We start from the raw sequence: 15,314 nt of genomic DNA on the forward strand, positions 1-15,314 counted from the left end.
TGTGTGTTGATTGCCGGTAAACGGGCACTGGAGTCTTGTTTTCGGTGTTTAAAGCATATGTTGTTCGATACTGTCCATAACGTGTTAGTTTTTTGTATGGAATGTAAATACGATGAAAAATTTATAAGTGACTAAAAGAATGATTTAATTGGAAATGTGACGACGGGTGGTGTATGTGATAAACAGCGCCGGTCCACACGGCAGGATCGGGGATCAAATCACATCCCATCAAATCGGACCGTCCCCCTCCCTGGCAAGGACTGACTATCTGGCTACGTGGTAAAATAAGTCTCGTAAACCAGAAATGGCCGGCATGACTTCAACGGTCGTTACGCTAAGAATAAAAAGAAGAAAGATAGGTAATCGTAGCGCACTTAACAACAAAAAATTAAAACATTTCCAATCAATCAGGAATGTGACGTTTTACTGCTGTTAGGAAATCATTAAATTGTGGAAATTATGATACATTTGAGCAGAAGTGAGCACGTGCATGAATACGGATTATGTAATAATTTTAACTTCAAAGCAATTACATTTTGAAAATTAATCGAAAAATCGCTTTATTAAAAGCGGAATCCATTTACCCTTTCCAGAAAATAATCTGATAAGAGGTCGTGTTGCACGCCGATCATTATACAACACGACCTTTATACAACATTTAGTTCCTGTATTCAACGTGTTCTGTCTAAGGTTAGTTGAATAATGTATGTAATGTGTCATATCGAAAATAGCTAAGAAATATCGATAATAGCTAATAGTTTGAACTTAGTCGAACGAACAGTATTGTTTATCACCTGAGATTAAGTCCAATTTGCAGTGCTTGAGGTTTGATTTTTAGACAGTGAGTACGCAGGTTCCAGGCGATCGGCCAAAACTTAAAAATGTTCTAACTTATTTTAATCTTTTTCGATTAATCTTGACATAATTAGGCGTTTGTTCAATCACTTCAGATGATTGGAAAACTACGATATTTGACGATGACTTTAAAAACTAGATAGTTGTAATTTTAATACAAAAAGTAAGTGGCTCGTGAATTTTATTGACGATGCTGTTCGGAATTTGAATTTGGATAACGTTGCAATTTCATGATTTTTTAAGATGTTTCCAGTGACATTCTTGTTATGCTTTGTAGCATTTAAAACCTCGGAGGATTTAGTTTACAAATTTTAACCGTCCTTGAATTTTGTTTGCTCGTAACTCGACGGTCAGTGCTCAAGAATCAAAGAAATTCCCAATTATTTTTTGTGACATTCATCCATTTAATGAACGTTTTAGTTATAACCATAATGCTGTAAATATAAAAACATTCAAGAACTGTCATCGATCGAGCTTTCCGATCATTCATATAAAGTTAAACGCTTTTTGTTTTCATTATTGAAATGTAATCAATTGATTTCGTTATTGTTCGCATGTTCATCGCTTCTTTCCTTCATCTTAAGCAAACATGTTTATGCGAACGATGCGAACATGGTCTACAAATAATAACCTGGTTTCGTATTCAAACCACTACGCCCTCGTCGTCTAATGTCGTACGGCAGCAACATCGAACCAGATTGTTCCTCTTGTTGCCGTCTTGTGTAATCACGATTCACTACAGACTACAGTAGAACGCTTTCCAACGAATGAAGCACGTGGCCGCCAAGAGCTTTGTAGTCGTCCGCAGCGAAAGGATCAGTCCGGGCGGTTACGGACACGCGTATAAGCGTTATTAGTTTGGTTCGTGCGACATGCTCATAAATTAAGACAAAATAGGTTTAGTTTTATGTGCATTTCATCGAGCCCGGTCGTACGGTTTGCCGGTGTCCTTTTTCATCGCGTGGGTTTTGGCGTTACGAAATCGTTTGGTATGGCCTTCGATTCTGACCCAACTCCCGCGCCAGCAGGTCGTTGGTTGTGATTGGTCCGGTTGGAGTGGGTCATATTTTATGGTATAGTGGCGGTCGAATGTCGAACGTATTGGACAGGGGCACGACGCACGAAGACGGTGAATCAACCTTGCGACCGTCATCGACGGTTGTTATTGTGCTTGACCGATAAATCGATCTAATCTGTTGGCGTAACAGAAACATACAAACGGCTGGGTGATATTGGGGCATGGTGATAGAGCTGTTTTACAGAGAAGAAAACAAGCGCTAGGATGGGACGAAATTAATCGTATTAAGTAGCTGACATGACATAACACAGTATCGAGCGACATGGCACCCACCCTTCTCCTTTTGCAAGCTAATTTCAATCAAAGCCTTTGAAATGCAATTTATTTTTATTTTAAATGTCACTGAAACCATTGTTGTGAATTCGATGTGATAATTATGAGGGAGTTGAAGATAATACCTCGCGGTACTGTAATTTGTCTCTAAATATAAAAAAGTGAATGTCATTTGCTAAACTACCCCATATTAAGTTATTCGCTGTGAACCATCGAGGTACGATAATACCAATATTACGAAACTAATACTTCGATTTGGTGACATTTGGTTTGCTTTTATTTTCCAGGTCACTGGTACGATTTGACCGGAACATCATGTAACGTAAAGCTATTTTTCCCATTAAAGAATGGCCACCAAAAATCAATACGACACACACACACGTATTAAGGTGGCTTCGATACGGAGAAAAAGCCGTAGTACTATGGGGCGAGAGTAAGCTGAACAGCATCGTAAGATGTGCTGAGAAGAAATGAAAGAGAATTTTATTGTTGGAAGGTAATCTTTTCCTAAAGAAAAGGATGACTTTTCTATCACTGTGTGAAAAGTAATCTTTAAGTATGTGTGTGTGTGAATGGTTGTGGTTGTTTGATAACAAAGATCGGTACAAATGCTTCTGTTTGGCGTTCTATTATGATCTTATTTGAGTTGCTGTCTGTCGGTCTATGCGCTTGTGTGTAAGAATGAGCTTAAGGTATGGGCTTTGTTAGTGATTCATGAGCAAATAGGTTGAATTAGATTGTCAGTTATCGTTTACTGCAGAGAAGGACGAAATGAAATTGAGAGATGTTGTCTGAACGCTAATTTGTTTTATGCTTGCGTTGAGAAAATGTTGTTTGTTTAAGAAGAGTTTGTTGCTAGCATGTGGTGCACAGGAATTTTAACATTTCGATTTGCTTGAAATACTTATTTGGTTACAGTTTCATGAATTTTAGTCTCCTTCCGTTCATTATTTAATTTTAATAAACATTTTAATTATTTTTTTTGTCAACACATCAAAGTAATGGAAATGAAAGGATATATGGAAACATAACATGTGGTTTAATCAATATTACTTTGAGGCTAATTGTAATATGAGAAATACCTATTAGCATTCTCTTCCATACTGGGCGCCTCCATCAAAGTATACAAAACACTAGGCGTCTCCATGAGAAAAAAGATTGTACGTTATGAAACACCATGCGTCTCCATCCGCTCCAAACGTTGTGAATGTAGCACATTCGCAGTGCTTCCGGTAGTATTAATTTCGGACCCACATCAAATTGTATGTGCGAAATGTGCCAGGTAGCAAGCTTGCAAGGAAAGTGACGAAGGGCTGTAATATTTTTTTGTTGCGTTTTTTACATTACTAGCTTTGTTCGGAGTTTTATCATTTGATCAAACATTGTTCTCATCTGTCCGTGGATGATGGTTGATGAATGAGCGTAGTAAAAAACGCATTTCACTGGTATGGCGAAGTTGAATGATTTAGTATGCATGAAAAGATCATCGTTGAAACATGTCCGTTTCTCTATCGATATATCGCGAGCTTGAAAGGGAGAAAGTGGAGGAAGGCTATGGCATGTAACGGTAGGAAAGGGTTAATCATTTTCGAATCAGCAAATTCGCTTTTGTACCGATGGACGGGGGGTACCACCTTTTTCGGTTACTCTGCACGTAACGAATACGTACTAAATCGGATCATGGGACGTGATGGAAAGGTGGTAATAACGGTTCTGGTGATAGTGAAAACCCCAGAACAAAATTCCATTGCCGGGATAAAAAGTTTCTGACACTGTGTGAACGATCAAGCGGATCAAGTTTAATTAAATTTTGATGAAACATCAAAAAGCTTTCAGTGGATCGATTAAATTTTCATCATTGCACATAAATGGGTGCCAGTGTGGCATAAATTTTTGCACCCAGTTTTCGATGAATGAAGGTACCGGGGTTTTTAGAATCATTTCTCCCGCAGGCTGTGAGGGTGATGAACGAGTTGCCAAATAGAATTTTGCGACAAAAAAAGAGCCAAACCGAAAGGCCTGGACGGAAAAAGAGCCTCGATCGCTTGCCTTTTTGGTGTTATGACATTATTTTCACGATTTATGATCATTCGCATCCCTCCCCCGAAGGGAATGCAAACGTTTCCCAGTGCGTGCGAGCCATGTTCGGGTGGTCTGTTTTTTGTTTCATCCTTTTCCCCGTGTCACGGATGATAAATTTGATGTATTTGCATGCGGGCAAAATTGAAATTGAAATTCAAAGCAATGGCGTGCTTTTTACGGGCTGAAGGAAATCAACAAAACAAACGCACCCTTGGGGAGAAAATGTGATCCATACCCGTGGAAAACATTGCCGCTAAACTGTGTTTTAAATATGGGACCGGAATAGTATTGTTTCAGTAAAAAAAACATAAACAAAAAAAACAAATCCCCACTTTGGAGCCTTTGGCAGTTGTACAAACAGTTGCAACGTGCATTCATCCGTACAACAGAAGTTTTGCGAGGTTTTTTTCGTTTTATTCGATTACTCTTTGGTTGGAATAAATTTTCCAGCATGTTGGAGTGCGTGTGAAAAACTCAGGAAAAAACAGGCAAAAAGACATAGCAAAGCTTGATTGATTGATTCACACTTTGACGACTGGGGAAATGGCAGCACTTGAGCGTGCAATGTACGATGCCAAACCATCTTGACACGTGTCAACGCCTTTTCCCTGTGGTTTAATACTTACTTTAACCTGGTTTTTAACGCTGAAGATGGTTGTGAGTAAAAGTGGAGCGTTAGTACCAAAAGTGGATTTCAAAATCCCTTTCCCTTGATCGGGTGGAACAATTGAACGGCGATCAAACCACGACGTCTGTACGGTGAATGTACGATGACACTTTTATATGCGAGTGTGTTTGCCTTTCTGTTGCACGTGTGCATCTTTTCTTCTTCCCTTATTGGGTGGTGGAACAAAAAATCGAAACCACAAAGATAACGAAACAATGGACGTCCGGTACGTACCTGCACGATGTCACCGTAGTTGCCACCGGCGGCTGTGAACGTTAGGATGCACACGTACGGTATCCGGTCCTCCTTCGGTCGGTGCAACTCCAGATTATACGTCAGTCCAATGTTGCCATAGTACGTACGGTTGCATCCTGAGAATGAAGGAATAGAGGGAGAGAGAGAGAAGAAAAAAACAGAAACTGTAAATGGAATGGAGCAGAAAAATTCATTCGAAAGTCACCGGACCCTATCGCCTCGGTGGAAGCTGAATACCGAAAACAAATAATTGAGAATCAGCCAAAGTGGCCATGCATCCGTTTCGATTTTGTTGTTATTTTCTTGCACTGGGGTTATAATTCACCCACTTTGTTCCAACCATCGGAAAAATCGAGAGGGAAAGAGAGAGAGAGAGAGAGAATCATGTGGGCACCCAAAGCAAAGCGGGAAGGTTTTGATTGACTTCCAGTAGCAACATGGCCATCGAACGAGTGGCCGGTGGACGTTTTGAAAAAACCGAAGGAGGATAAATGCTCCCTCCCGCTGATGGTCTGTGGAATGATGGTTTGTCTTCTGGTGCAACTGTTGAGCCAGCACGGTCGGTATACAGCGAAGTGGATTGAATTGGTGAGTGGACTTGAATCAATTACTTCGTGAGGAGCGTAAGTGAAGTCGGGATTGAAACCTATTTTGCATCTAACAACGGAAGTACCTGGTACTTACGTTGAATGAATGTATATATTGTACGAATGGTTTATTGAAAACGTAGGAAAGCGAACCTTAGGAAGTAATGACGAGAGTAAAAGGTGCTTAAGTGGGTCGATGTGTTTTGTGCTTAAGTGTGCATGTTTGGTTTTTGGTGATTGTTTTTCAACGATTTTTAATGTAGCTATTACATTTTTCCCTATATAAAAGTAATATGAATATTTTGTAAAAGTAAAATAAATTCAAAATATAATTGCAATGAAATTGTTCACCTGTAAGACCGCAACTTGTTTTCTTCAACAATCCATAAATTGTGGTGTCTTTATTTTTATTTAATGAATACTTTAGAATATGTTTCTTCTGATTTTTAAAATTATCATCCATTTAAAACGATGAAAAAAAAAGTTTGTTTGTCAATAAAAAGTATTGTTGAGAAAAGCGAAACTTTCTCAATCGACTTTAGCAAGAATTTTCGAACTTCCCTTATGGTTTTTTACTGAACAATTTTATTTTGCGTTTTGTGGGCGAGGTTCAAAAATTGGTCTTACTCTGACCGTCTCTCAATTGCTACTGCCCTATGCTTGACCTATTGACACACATAATCCGTGCGCATAAAATGTTTTTGCCTTATTTGGGCATACTAATTTTGGTTGTTCGCCGAAGGTAGAACGATGACCCTAACGAACCTTTTCCCGAACCTAATCCTAGCATTTAGCGCCACCTAGTGTGCGGTCCGTCAACCCAAGTGAACATTCAGCAACTCTAGATGTCAATTAGTTCGAACCGATTCGAATGTCACGTTGGTTTGTTTACGATCATTCGTTACATGCGGTCTGTAATCACGCGTATTACAAGACAGTGAATCGTGCCAACACTCCACCCCGTAAATTCTATTGCCTGTAAGAATTTGCTTACAAGTAGCACGATTACTTAAGGTACGCATTTCTATTTTAAGTATTTGTCGGCGTTTATCCCTAATCTATTACTTAATTTCAGTTTTCAATACTGCTAGCTTGCCTACTGCTCTTTTTAGAAGTTTGCCTGCGGCTGTACGCACTACAGCTTGTCGTGTTCGACCATCGCTACCCGCCTCAAGCCTTCGACCATCAAGCGCCTTTAATGCCTCCTTAACGCTTCGTACCATTCGCTCCCATAAACCCCCCATGTGCGGTGCTGATGATGGGTTAAACGACGAAGTGGTACGGGCGTTGGTAAAAGTATCGGCAGCTCCGTAGTTCATTGCGGCGATTTCTCGTTCCAGCTCGTTGCTTGCACCCACAAAATTCGTACCATTATCGGAGAATATTTGGGTTGGTGAACCTCTCCGTGACACGAACCTCCTTACTGCCGTGATGAACGAATTAGTAGACAGTTGATACGCGACTTCTAAGTGTACTGCTCTAGTGACCAGGCATGTGAATACTGCCACATATCTCTTCTCCTTTCGTCTACCATTCACTATGCTGAGCGGGCCCAGGTAATCTACGCCTACGTGGCTAAACGGGTGAGGGTGAGTACTAAGTCGTTTCGCTGGTAATGGTGCCATTCGAGGATGATACTGTTTGGTTTTGTGTACTTTGCAGTGTTGGCAGCTTTTCGTCCTTCTATCAACTAGCGATCGTAGATATGATATATAATATCTCTGGCGAATCTCATTCGCGACCGTTTCGCGATTGGCATGACCCGATTTCCTATGGTAGCTGTCTACTATCAAACTGGTTGTTACGGGGATGGTACGACCATCAATTCGCAATAAACCATGTTCATCTATCAACGGGGACAGTTTGTAAAGTGTGCTTCTTTTATCGATCCCTTTTTCGTCTTCGTTGCACAGGGTTTTTAATTCGCTACCATAGTGATCTTGTTGAGCCACCCGGAGTAGAAAGGTTTCGGCCTTGCGGTATTCTTCGCTACTTAGAGGGACTTGTGTTCCTTTGACCGATCGTTTAATTTGCATGGCTTTTGCTGACTGCGGGAATTCAAGGGCGTTTTGTTGTGCATTTCGATGCATTATGTATTGTGCGGAGCAAGGAGAACAGGACGCGCCAAAAGTCGCGACATCCATTATGTAAACCGAAGGTTGCTTGGTAGGGTCGGATCGGAACAGAAACCTTTGAGCATGGGTATCTTCTCTACGTATCCTTATTTGATGGAACATTTTCTCAACATCCCCTCCAAACACCACTCGTCTCTCTCTAAACTTGCTAAGCACTCCAGGTAGCGTTACCAACAGATCAGGTCCCTTCAGTAACAGGGAATTTAAAGAAACGCCGTCTACTTTTGCCGCCGCGTCCCAGACTAAACGCTTCTTGTTTGGTTTACGCGGATGAGATACCACATTCAGGGGAAGATACCAAATGCGTAGGGGATTCGCCGAATCTAATTCGCTTTGTGTAGCTTTATGCGCATAACCCATTTCCAAATACTCTTGCACTTGTTGGTGGACGTTCTTGGCAAGGTCTGGATTCTTCTCTAACTTTCGCTCTAGGCTTAGTAAACGCTTAAGCGCCATGGGATAGCTGTTGGGAAATTTCACCTCATCTGTTTTCCACAATAACCCAGTCTCAAACCTATCACCACGACGCACAGTGGTATTTTGAAGCATTTGTTTGGCCCTAGCTATCTCTTTTGGTTCTGGCATCGAGCTGCTGGAAATGCCTACCTCTTCCAACGCAAAATGACTTTTCAATAAGTTATTTAATTCACTGTCACTATCCGATTCCGGTGGTCGATCAGGCTCGCTGTGATGCAGCAGGATGTTGGTTGTACCGGTGTTGATGGGGCCGTACACGGCCCAACCCAATGGACTTCTCACTGCTACTGGTTCACTCGGCTGCCCTTTGTGGATCTCAAGCGGCGTCATCAGATCCAGACGTTGAAGCCCGATTAACAGCTTTGGCTCAGCTTTCAGAAACGACTGTATTGGCAGATTCTGAAAGTGAGGAAAGCGTGTGGTTAGGTTTGTACAGTCGAGTTCTTGGAGCGGCAAACTTAGCTTTTCCATGGTATGAGCGTCAGCAAGCTCATAGCGGCAGCTCCCGTCACTCGCTGAAATCTGCACGTTCACTCTCTCCGAGTCATTTTCCTTTCTGATGACACCGGCCGTCCACCGTAGCGGGATTCCGGGGGCCTGCAGGTCTGCCGCTTCCACCAGTGGTTCGGGTGTCGGAATGGGCTGCGTAATAGGTGAGCGTTCGTCAGCCGAGTGTTGAGCTTCCGAATGCACACTGTTCGCCACTATCGCGCACCGTTGATTATGCACCCATTTACTACCCGTTTTCGAATGGGAACTAACACTCGATCTTTCAAAACCACACTCCATTTTTTCTTCTAAATCAATTCGGAGCTTTTCCTGTTCGAGCTCCATTCTAGCCATTTTCATCTCGAACTCTTTCTCGGCCATTTTCCGCTCTAGCTCTTGCGTCCTAGCGAGCCGTTCGAGCGCTGTTCGCGCGGACGTTTTCGATGCGGTGGAAGAGGCTTTGGTGCTTGGGGCCCTGTTAGCAGTCCGCGATTCGGTGCGTCTTTGTCCTAGTGGTACTACTAGTGGCTCAATGCTAGGCGGTAGAACTTCGCTATTGGCTACGCGATGCTTGGCTTCTCTAACGTAGCTTTGAGCAGCTTTCCCGACCGTCGCGGTGGCTCCTTTTCTAGGATCTGGACACACTTTTTCACTTTCTTCGCTTTTCACACCCATCGTACAACCACAGTTCCACTTCCTTTTCGCGATTTCTGCACTGACGCCGGCACACGCGTAATGATACCACTTATCGCACTCATTGCACTGTACCATATCATCCACGGTGTTCGCCTGATCGCAGGCATTGCAGTCACGACTTTCTTCCGACATCGTAAATGTTCCACGAAATATACAAGACGATTTTTAGAGCACAATATATTATTGCTTTACAATTTTTGAATGTTGAGAAAAGCGAAACTTTCTCAATCGACTTTAGCAAGAATTTTCGAACTTCCCTTATGGTTTTTTACTGAACAATTTTATTTTGCGTTTTGTGGGCGAGGTTCAAAAATTGGTCTTACTCTGACCGTCTCTCAATTGCTACTGCCCTATGCTTGACCTATTGACACACATAATCCGTGCGCATAAAATGTTTTTGCCTTATTTGGGCATACTAATTTTGGTTGTTCGCCGAAGGTAGAACGATGACCCTAACGAACCTTTTCCCGAACCTAATCCTAGCATTTAGCGCCACCTAGTGTGCGGTCCGTCAACCCAAGTGAACATTCAGCAACTCTAGATGTCAATTAGTTCGAACCGATTCGAATGTCACGTTGGTTTGTTTACGATCATTCGTTACATGCGGTCTGTAATCACGCGTATTACAAGACAGTGAATCGTGCCAACAAGTATACTCTCTACGTCTTCCTTAAAAGGTCATCTTGTGTAACAGAAAGACTCTTCTCGTAAATATCAAATATTTCTGATTGATGATTATTTGCTTATTTTATGAGAAAAGATTACTTGGCCCCGGCGCCCGACCACACGGCAGGACCGGGTTCAAATCCCATCCGGACCGTCCCCCGTAGCAAGAACTGACTATCCGGCTACATGGTAAAAATAAGTCTAGTAAGCCAGAATGGCCGGCGTGATCTGTAAGGTCGTTAAAACCAAGAAGAGAGAAAGATTACTTGGCATATGAATAAACAATCCCGCAAACAACTTAAAATTTTATCGTAGTAAATTATGATGAATTTCAGTTTTTTTATGCCAAACCTTGAGAACAGTTTCACACTAATGAATTAATAAGTTCCCTTATTTCCATAGATGATACTGTGGAGTTGGACGCCACACATTTCACACATTTTCTTGTATCTTTGAAAGATAACATTTGTTAAAATATTGAAACTGTGGCGACGTTGTGCAAACCGGACATCTAGAAGATATCCCAAAGACGGCCTAAAAACCTTACAGGGTTTTTCTATGCAGTTTAGATTAGCCGCACACTTTTTCCTACCCGGCGCACTTGATTATTAGCAAGTAGCATGTTTGTTTGCCTACCTGCGTCAAAAATCAAGTGCGCAGAGTAGGAAAAAGTGTGCGGCTAGTCTAAACTGAATAGAAAAACCCTGTAAATAATGAAACCGACCGAGGTTAAATGAAACCTTAATTTTTATTAAACCTTAAACAAATTTATTTTATACTATTTTGTTTGATCTGTTGAACTTTGGTCAGATTATGAGAACTTAAAAATTTAACAATGATCTTGAAAATTTTGCGTATCTCAAATATCTGCGTATGTTAAATCTCGATACAATTTCGTTTCAAATTGACAGTTTTGGACAGAGTCGATGGTGTATGTGATAATCGGATAATTTGTGATAATTATTTCGTATCAAGGACTACCGGGTACGTGTTAAAAATAAGTCGAGTTAGCCGGAAATGGCCATTATGCTCCTAGAGGTCGTTAAGTCAAGAAGAGAGCGAGATAATCAACTTTCTTCTTTACTCATAATGTTGTGTTTTAGGTAAATTTTTAAGGAAATAATTAGCAAAAGTTTTTTAAAAGATTTTTTGATTGAATTATTAAACATTAGGGAAACATTGTACTGCCCAAATCGAATCAAATTAGACATTACTACTTTAGTAAATATTGATCAACGATTTTTTGTCCTGTTGTTCTTAAAATGTCATTTTGAATTAACATTACAATCGTAACATTGTAATTCATTAACATAACAATCGTACATGCTTGAAATGTTGAATAAATGTGCATGTGCACTATCACAGAACACAACCAACATGGGTACAACTATGAGCAGGGATGTTAATAAGCCAATTCTTTACAGTGCGCTTCACTCCGCAGTTCAACGCAACGCAACACATTTTTGCTTTGTTGTTGGCTAATGCTTGTTACTCTTTCATTGCACCTACCGATCATGGAAAACCGCACGACTGTTATGCATGAAACAGTTGCAGTTGTGCTATGTTACTCTGTACACGGTGTCGCTTTGCTATTACGACAAAAAAAAAAACGAATTCATGCTGAAATCTAAAAGGGAACTGCGTGCAGAACATGCAAGAAAAAAAGTGACTTTTTAACAGTGTGTGCTTCTCTTTGCGCTTCCCATCACAATTTGTGTGTATTTTTTCTCTATCTCATATCTCTTTTTCTACCAATCACATCATTTTCCTACCGCTCGTCATCATCGACGTCATCGTGCTTCCGTTGGATAAGCGATGTCGTCCTATTCGGCTATAGAGGGGAGCCAACTTTTCCTTCTCTTACCTTTCTGTATTTTTTCTGCCTTTTTAGTGTGGTGCCCAGCCTATTTCTAAAGCTTGCCGTACTATCGCACTGCATGATGGGTATGGTGACGGTATCACCATGAAACCCCAAAAAAAAAAGCTCTGCTTCAAGCAGCGCATACAAAAAGTGCACCGGAATGCAGTTGTCGAGTTTAATAGTTTTTGTATCCTTCGTTTTTCCATAGCTCCTAGCATGGTAGGCATTATGCATACACGATTCTAGCCACAGTGTTCCGATTTTCCTCCCCATGTTCGTACTTCTGCCATCAGGGACGCGATTTTTTGTTTTTGCTCCGCTGCCACCGTAAATTGGTGGTGGTGAAGGTGAAAATCGATTTTACACAACCGGCTATGGTTAGGATGCGTTTTTTTGTGGGGCGCGAGCGTTTTTTTCACAGGGTGTCTTTTCGTTTTTTAAGCGAAAACACTTCCATACACTAACCCACGTAGATTCAATTTTAGACCCATTCCTGTTTGGTGGTAGTTTTGTGTGAATTTGACGCCACTATTTTATTTACGCTACACGGGAAGTTGAACTTTTTGAACACTTAATTCAGGGTTACGGAAATACGCACAGGGGAAATGTAAAGAAAGAAGAAAAAAAAAACACGCACACGAAAAGGTATCCAAATGGTACGAACGTGGCACACTGGTTGGCGATACAAAGTCTATTGCATGTATTCAGATTCCAAAGTTAAAAGTCATTCACATCGCGTGTATGTGTTTTTTCGCTCCTCTCTTTACCAGTTTGCAATGTGTTTGGTGCGTTTTTCTTTCTCGTGTTGTTAGTTTTTGCATTGCTGTCGGAAAAATTTAACGCAAACAGGCACAAAGTGAAAATTACATCACCTGAGTGCCATTTAGCGTGCGCCAGTGTGTAATATAACTACGTTCAAAATGAAATTTGTGAACAAAAAGCCAAGGTCCACCAGCACATGCAACGGTCGGTAACGTGAGATCGTTGTTTGGTACGCAGCAATCCAATTCGTTGTGTTTAAAAAATGAAGAAAACAAAAAAATTGGAAGGAAAAAACCATTAAAGCAACGAAAACACCGGCTCCGTTCAATGACCTGTAATGTAATGGGTGAGAAAAATTGCTTTTCGCGGTGTAAATTGGAAAATGGAAATGTTTCTGTATGCGTTAGCGTTAGTTGAGCGATTAGCAGCGTAAATTGGGAAAGACTTAATCATGTGGAAATAGTTTGACTGTTTTATTAAATTAAAAATAGTTTAGTTAAACTGTTGTGTTGTTGGATTATGGTGTGTAAACCGAGGATTACAGCATGATCGATTGAACAAGCAGAGGTTGTAACAATTGTATGACATTTTGGGTGTTAATCGTGTAACTAACCAGTGTTTTAGTGTGTCTAGTCATATCATTAGATTATTTCCGGATTACCGGTAGCATGTGCATTTGTTTGAGATTAACCCTCGTGGTAGGAATCCAGGTGGAAAATGACGACGAACACAATAGGGTTTAAAGTACTAAGTCGGTTAAGTAGTGTTACTTATTTTTTCCTTTAAACTATTTTGTATGGCCACGGTGTCTGAAAATACTTTATTCCAGTGAGACGGCGATTATCCTTACTTTTCGGGACTCGATCTCAACTAGATAACAGGATAACACGGATAATAGATACATCTCGTTCAGTTGATGGAAATTAGTGCAAAATATATGATCGATAAGGTTAATTTTAATTTACTTTTTGGTATTAATTACTAACTATGACATACCTTCGCCGTATTGTCAGCGTCGTAAGCAAAAAGTGTGTCCATTTTTCTTAAGGCATTTCTTTCTTGTATTTTACCTTTTATCACGGGAATGTTCGGTTACAACTTTTTGGTGTATTGTTCCGAAAAAAAGCTCGTGATAATTGTTCAAATTTGACCATGTTGTATTGTTTACTATTAAATGTTTAATTACATTTATGAAAACACACATTTAGACCATCTGAAATCACCACTATAAGCAAGACGCTGACCTGCTAGTAAGTTAAGGTTAGTTTACTTATAGCAGCATAAATTATCTATAATTTTACTCATGTTTGACAAGGACTTTAGGGAAATCCTTGTTGGACTAAAGGGATTAGCAATCCTTAAATTGCCATTGTGAAAATGTTAAACTGATTGAATGGAGAAATTAACTAATGCTTTTCATATAATGATCAATTAATGGTGATTTAAGGATAAATCAAATAGATTTATCTAACTGGGTATAGTACAAAATAAAAACTACATATATATTTAAAGGAATAAAAACCGTGCAATGACTAAGACAAAGATTGTGTTAAGTAAAATTTTCATCATTTTAAAAGTTAATTTAAGTTAAGTTAAGTTAAGTTAAGTCAAGTTACTCTAAAAAATATATTTTCATAAATTGCAATAAGTGTAGTGCCACTCAAACCATACACCCTTAAAACAATAACTAAGCATTCTACCTTCTTACACCAAAAAGCCACAAAACCTACACTGTTTACGTACGAAACAAAATGGAATGCATCCTGCAAAAGCAACAAATAATGCCTTCCATCATGCATTTCCTTTCACATTAGGATACCTCGTTATTGCATAGCTAATGGAAAAATGTGTGGATTTGTGTTTCCGGCTGGTGACAGTTTTTTGTTTCAAAAAAAAAAAATGGACGGCAACGTGTTGTCCCTAGGAGTTGGGAAAGAATCACGCAAACCGGAAAGAAATAACGACAAATTGCAGTTGAATGTTCCGTCGGGTTCGTTTTTTCTTCTTCCGCCCGCCTATCTTTAACATTCTAGCTGCATTCGACAAACTTCCAGTGTGTTTGTGTTATTTTTTTTTTGTTTCGTACGTCTGCAAACAATGGAAATGGTTAAAGAGAAATCCATTTCCTGCAGCCACACTGTACACTGTAGCAGCGCGCGGGTGAACTGGCAGCAGCAAGTTTCGTTAAACAAAACACAGAAAAGTGTGCCATTATGGTAGGAGCATTGTTTTTGTTGTTTGAAAACGAAAAAAAAAGGGAGGAAGAAAAACTCAAGTCCACCACCCATCATTCCATTTATTGTTTGATGGATGAGAATAGCTTCCAACGGCGGAGACGGAGAGAAATAAAAACTCCCAGGAAATAGCATTCCACTTGCCGGTGTTTGGTGTAATATACACTGCCGGATAGGAAAAGCTTTCCCTTCAGATT

General features: G+C 40.3%; 1 protein-coding gene across 7 annotated transcripts in view; it reads right to left on the reverse strand.

Annotated features, from left to right (window-relative positions):
* Nucleotides 1–15,314, reverse strand: part of LOC125771938 (uncharacterized) — a 162,316-nt gene that overhangs the window by 35,345 nt on the left and 111,657 nt on the right. For all 7 annotated transcript variants that reach the window (XM_049443136.1, XM_049443137.1, XM_049443142.1 and 4 more), the window contains one exon: nucleotides 5,190–5,326. In XM_049443136.1, coding sequence (XP_049299093.1) covers nucleotides 5,190–5,326 — 137 coding nt within the window. The remainder of the gene's footprint in view (nucleotides 1–5,189; nucleotides 5,327–15,314) is intronic.

The sequence above is a fragment of the Anopheles funestus genome, chromosome 3RL (genome assembly GCF_943734845.2).
Source record: "Anopheles funestus chromosome 3RL, idAnoFuneDA-416_04, whole genome shotgun sequence".
In the NCBI taxonomy this organism is placed as follows: domain Eukaryota; kingdom Metazoa; phylum Arthropoda; class Insecta; order Diptera; family Culicidae; genus Anopheles; species Anopheles funestus.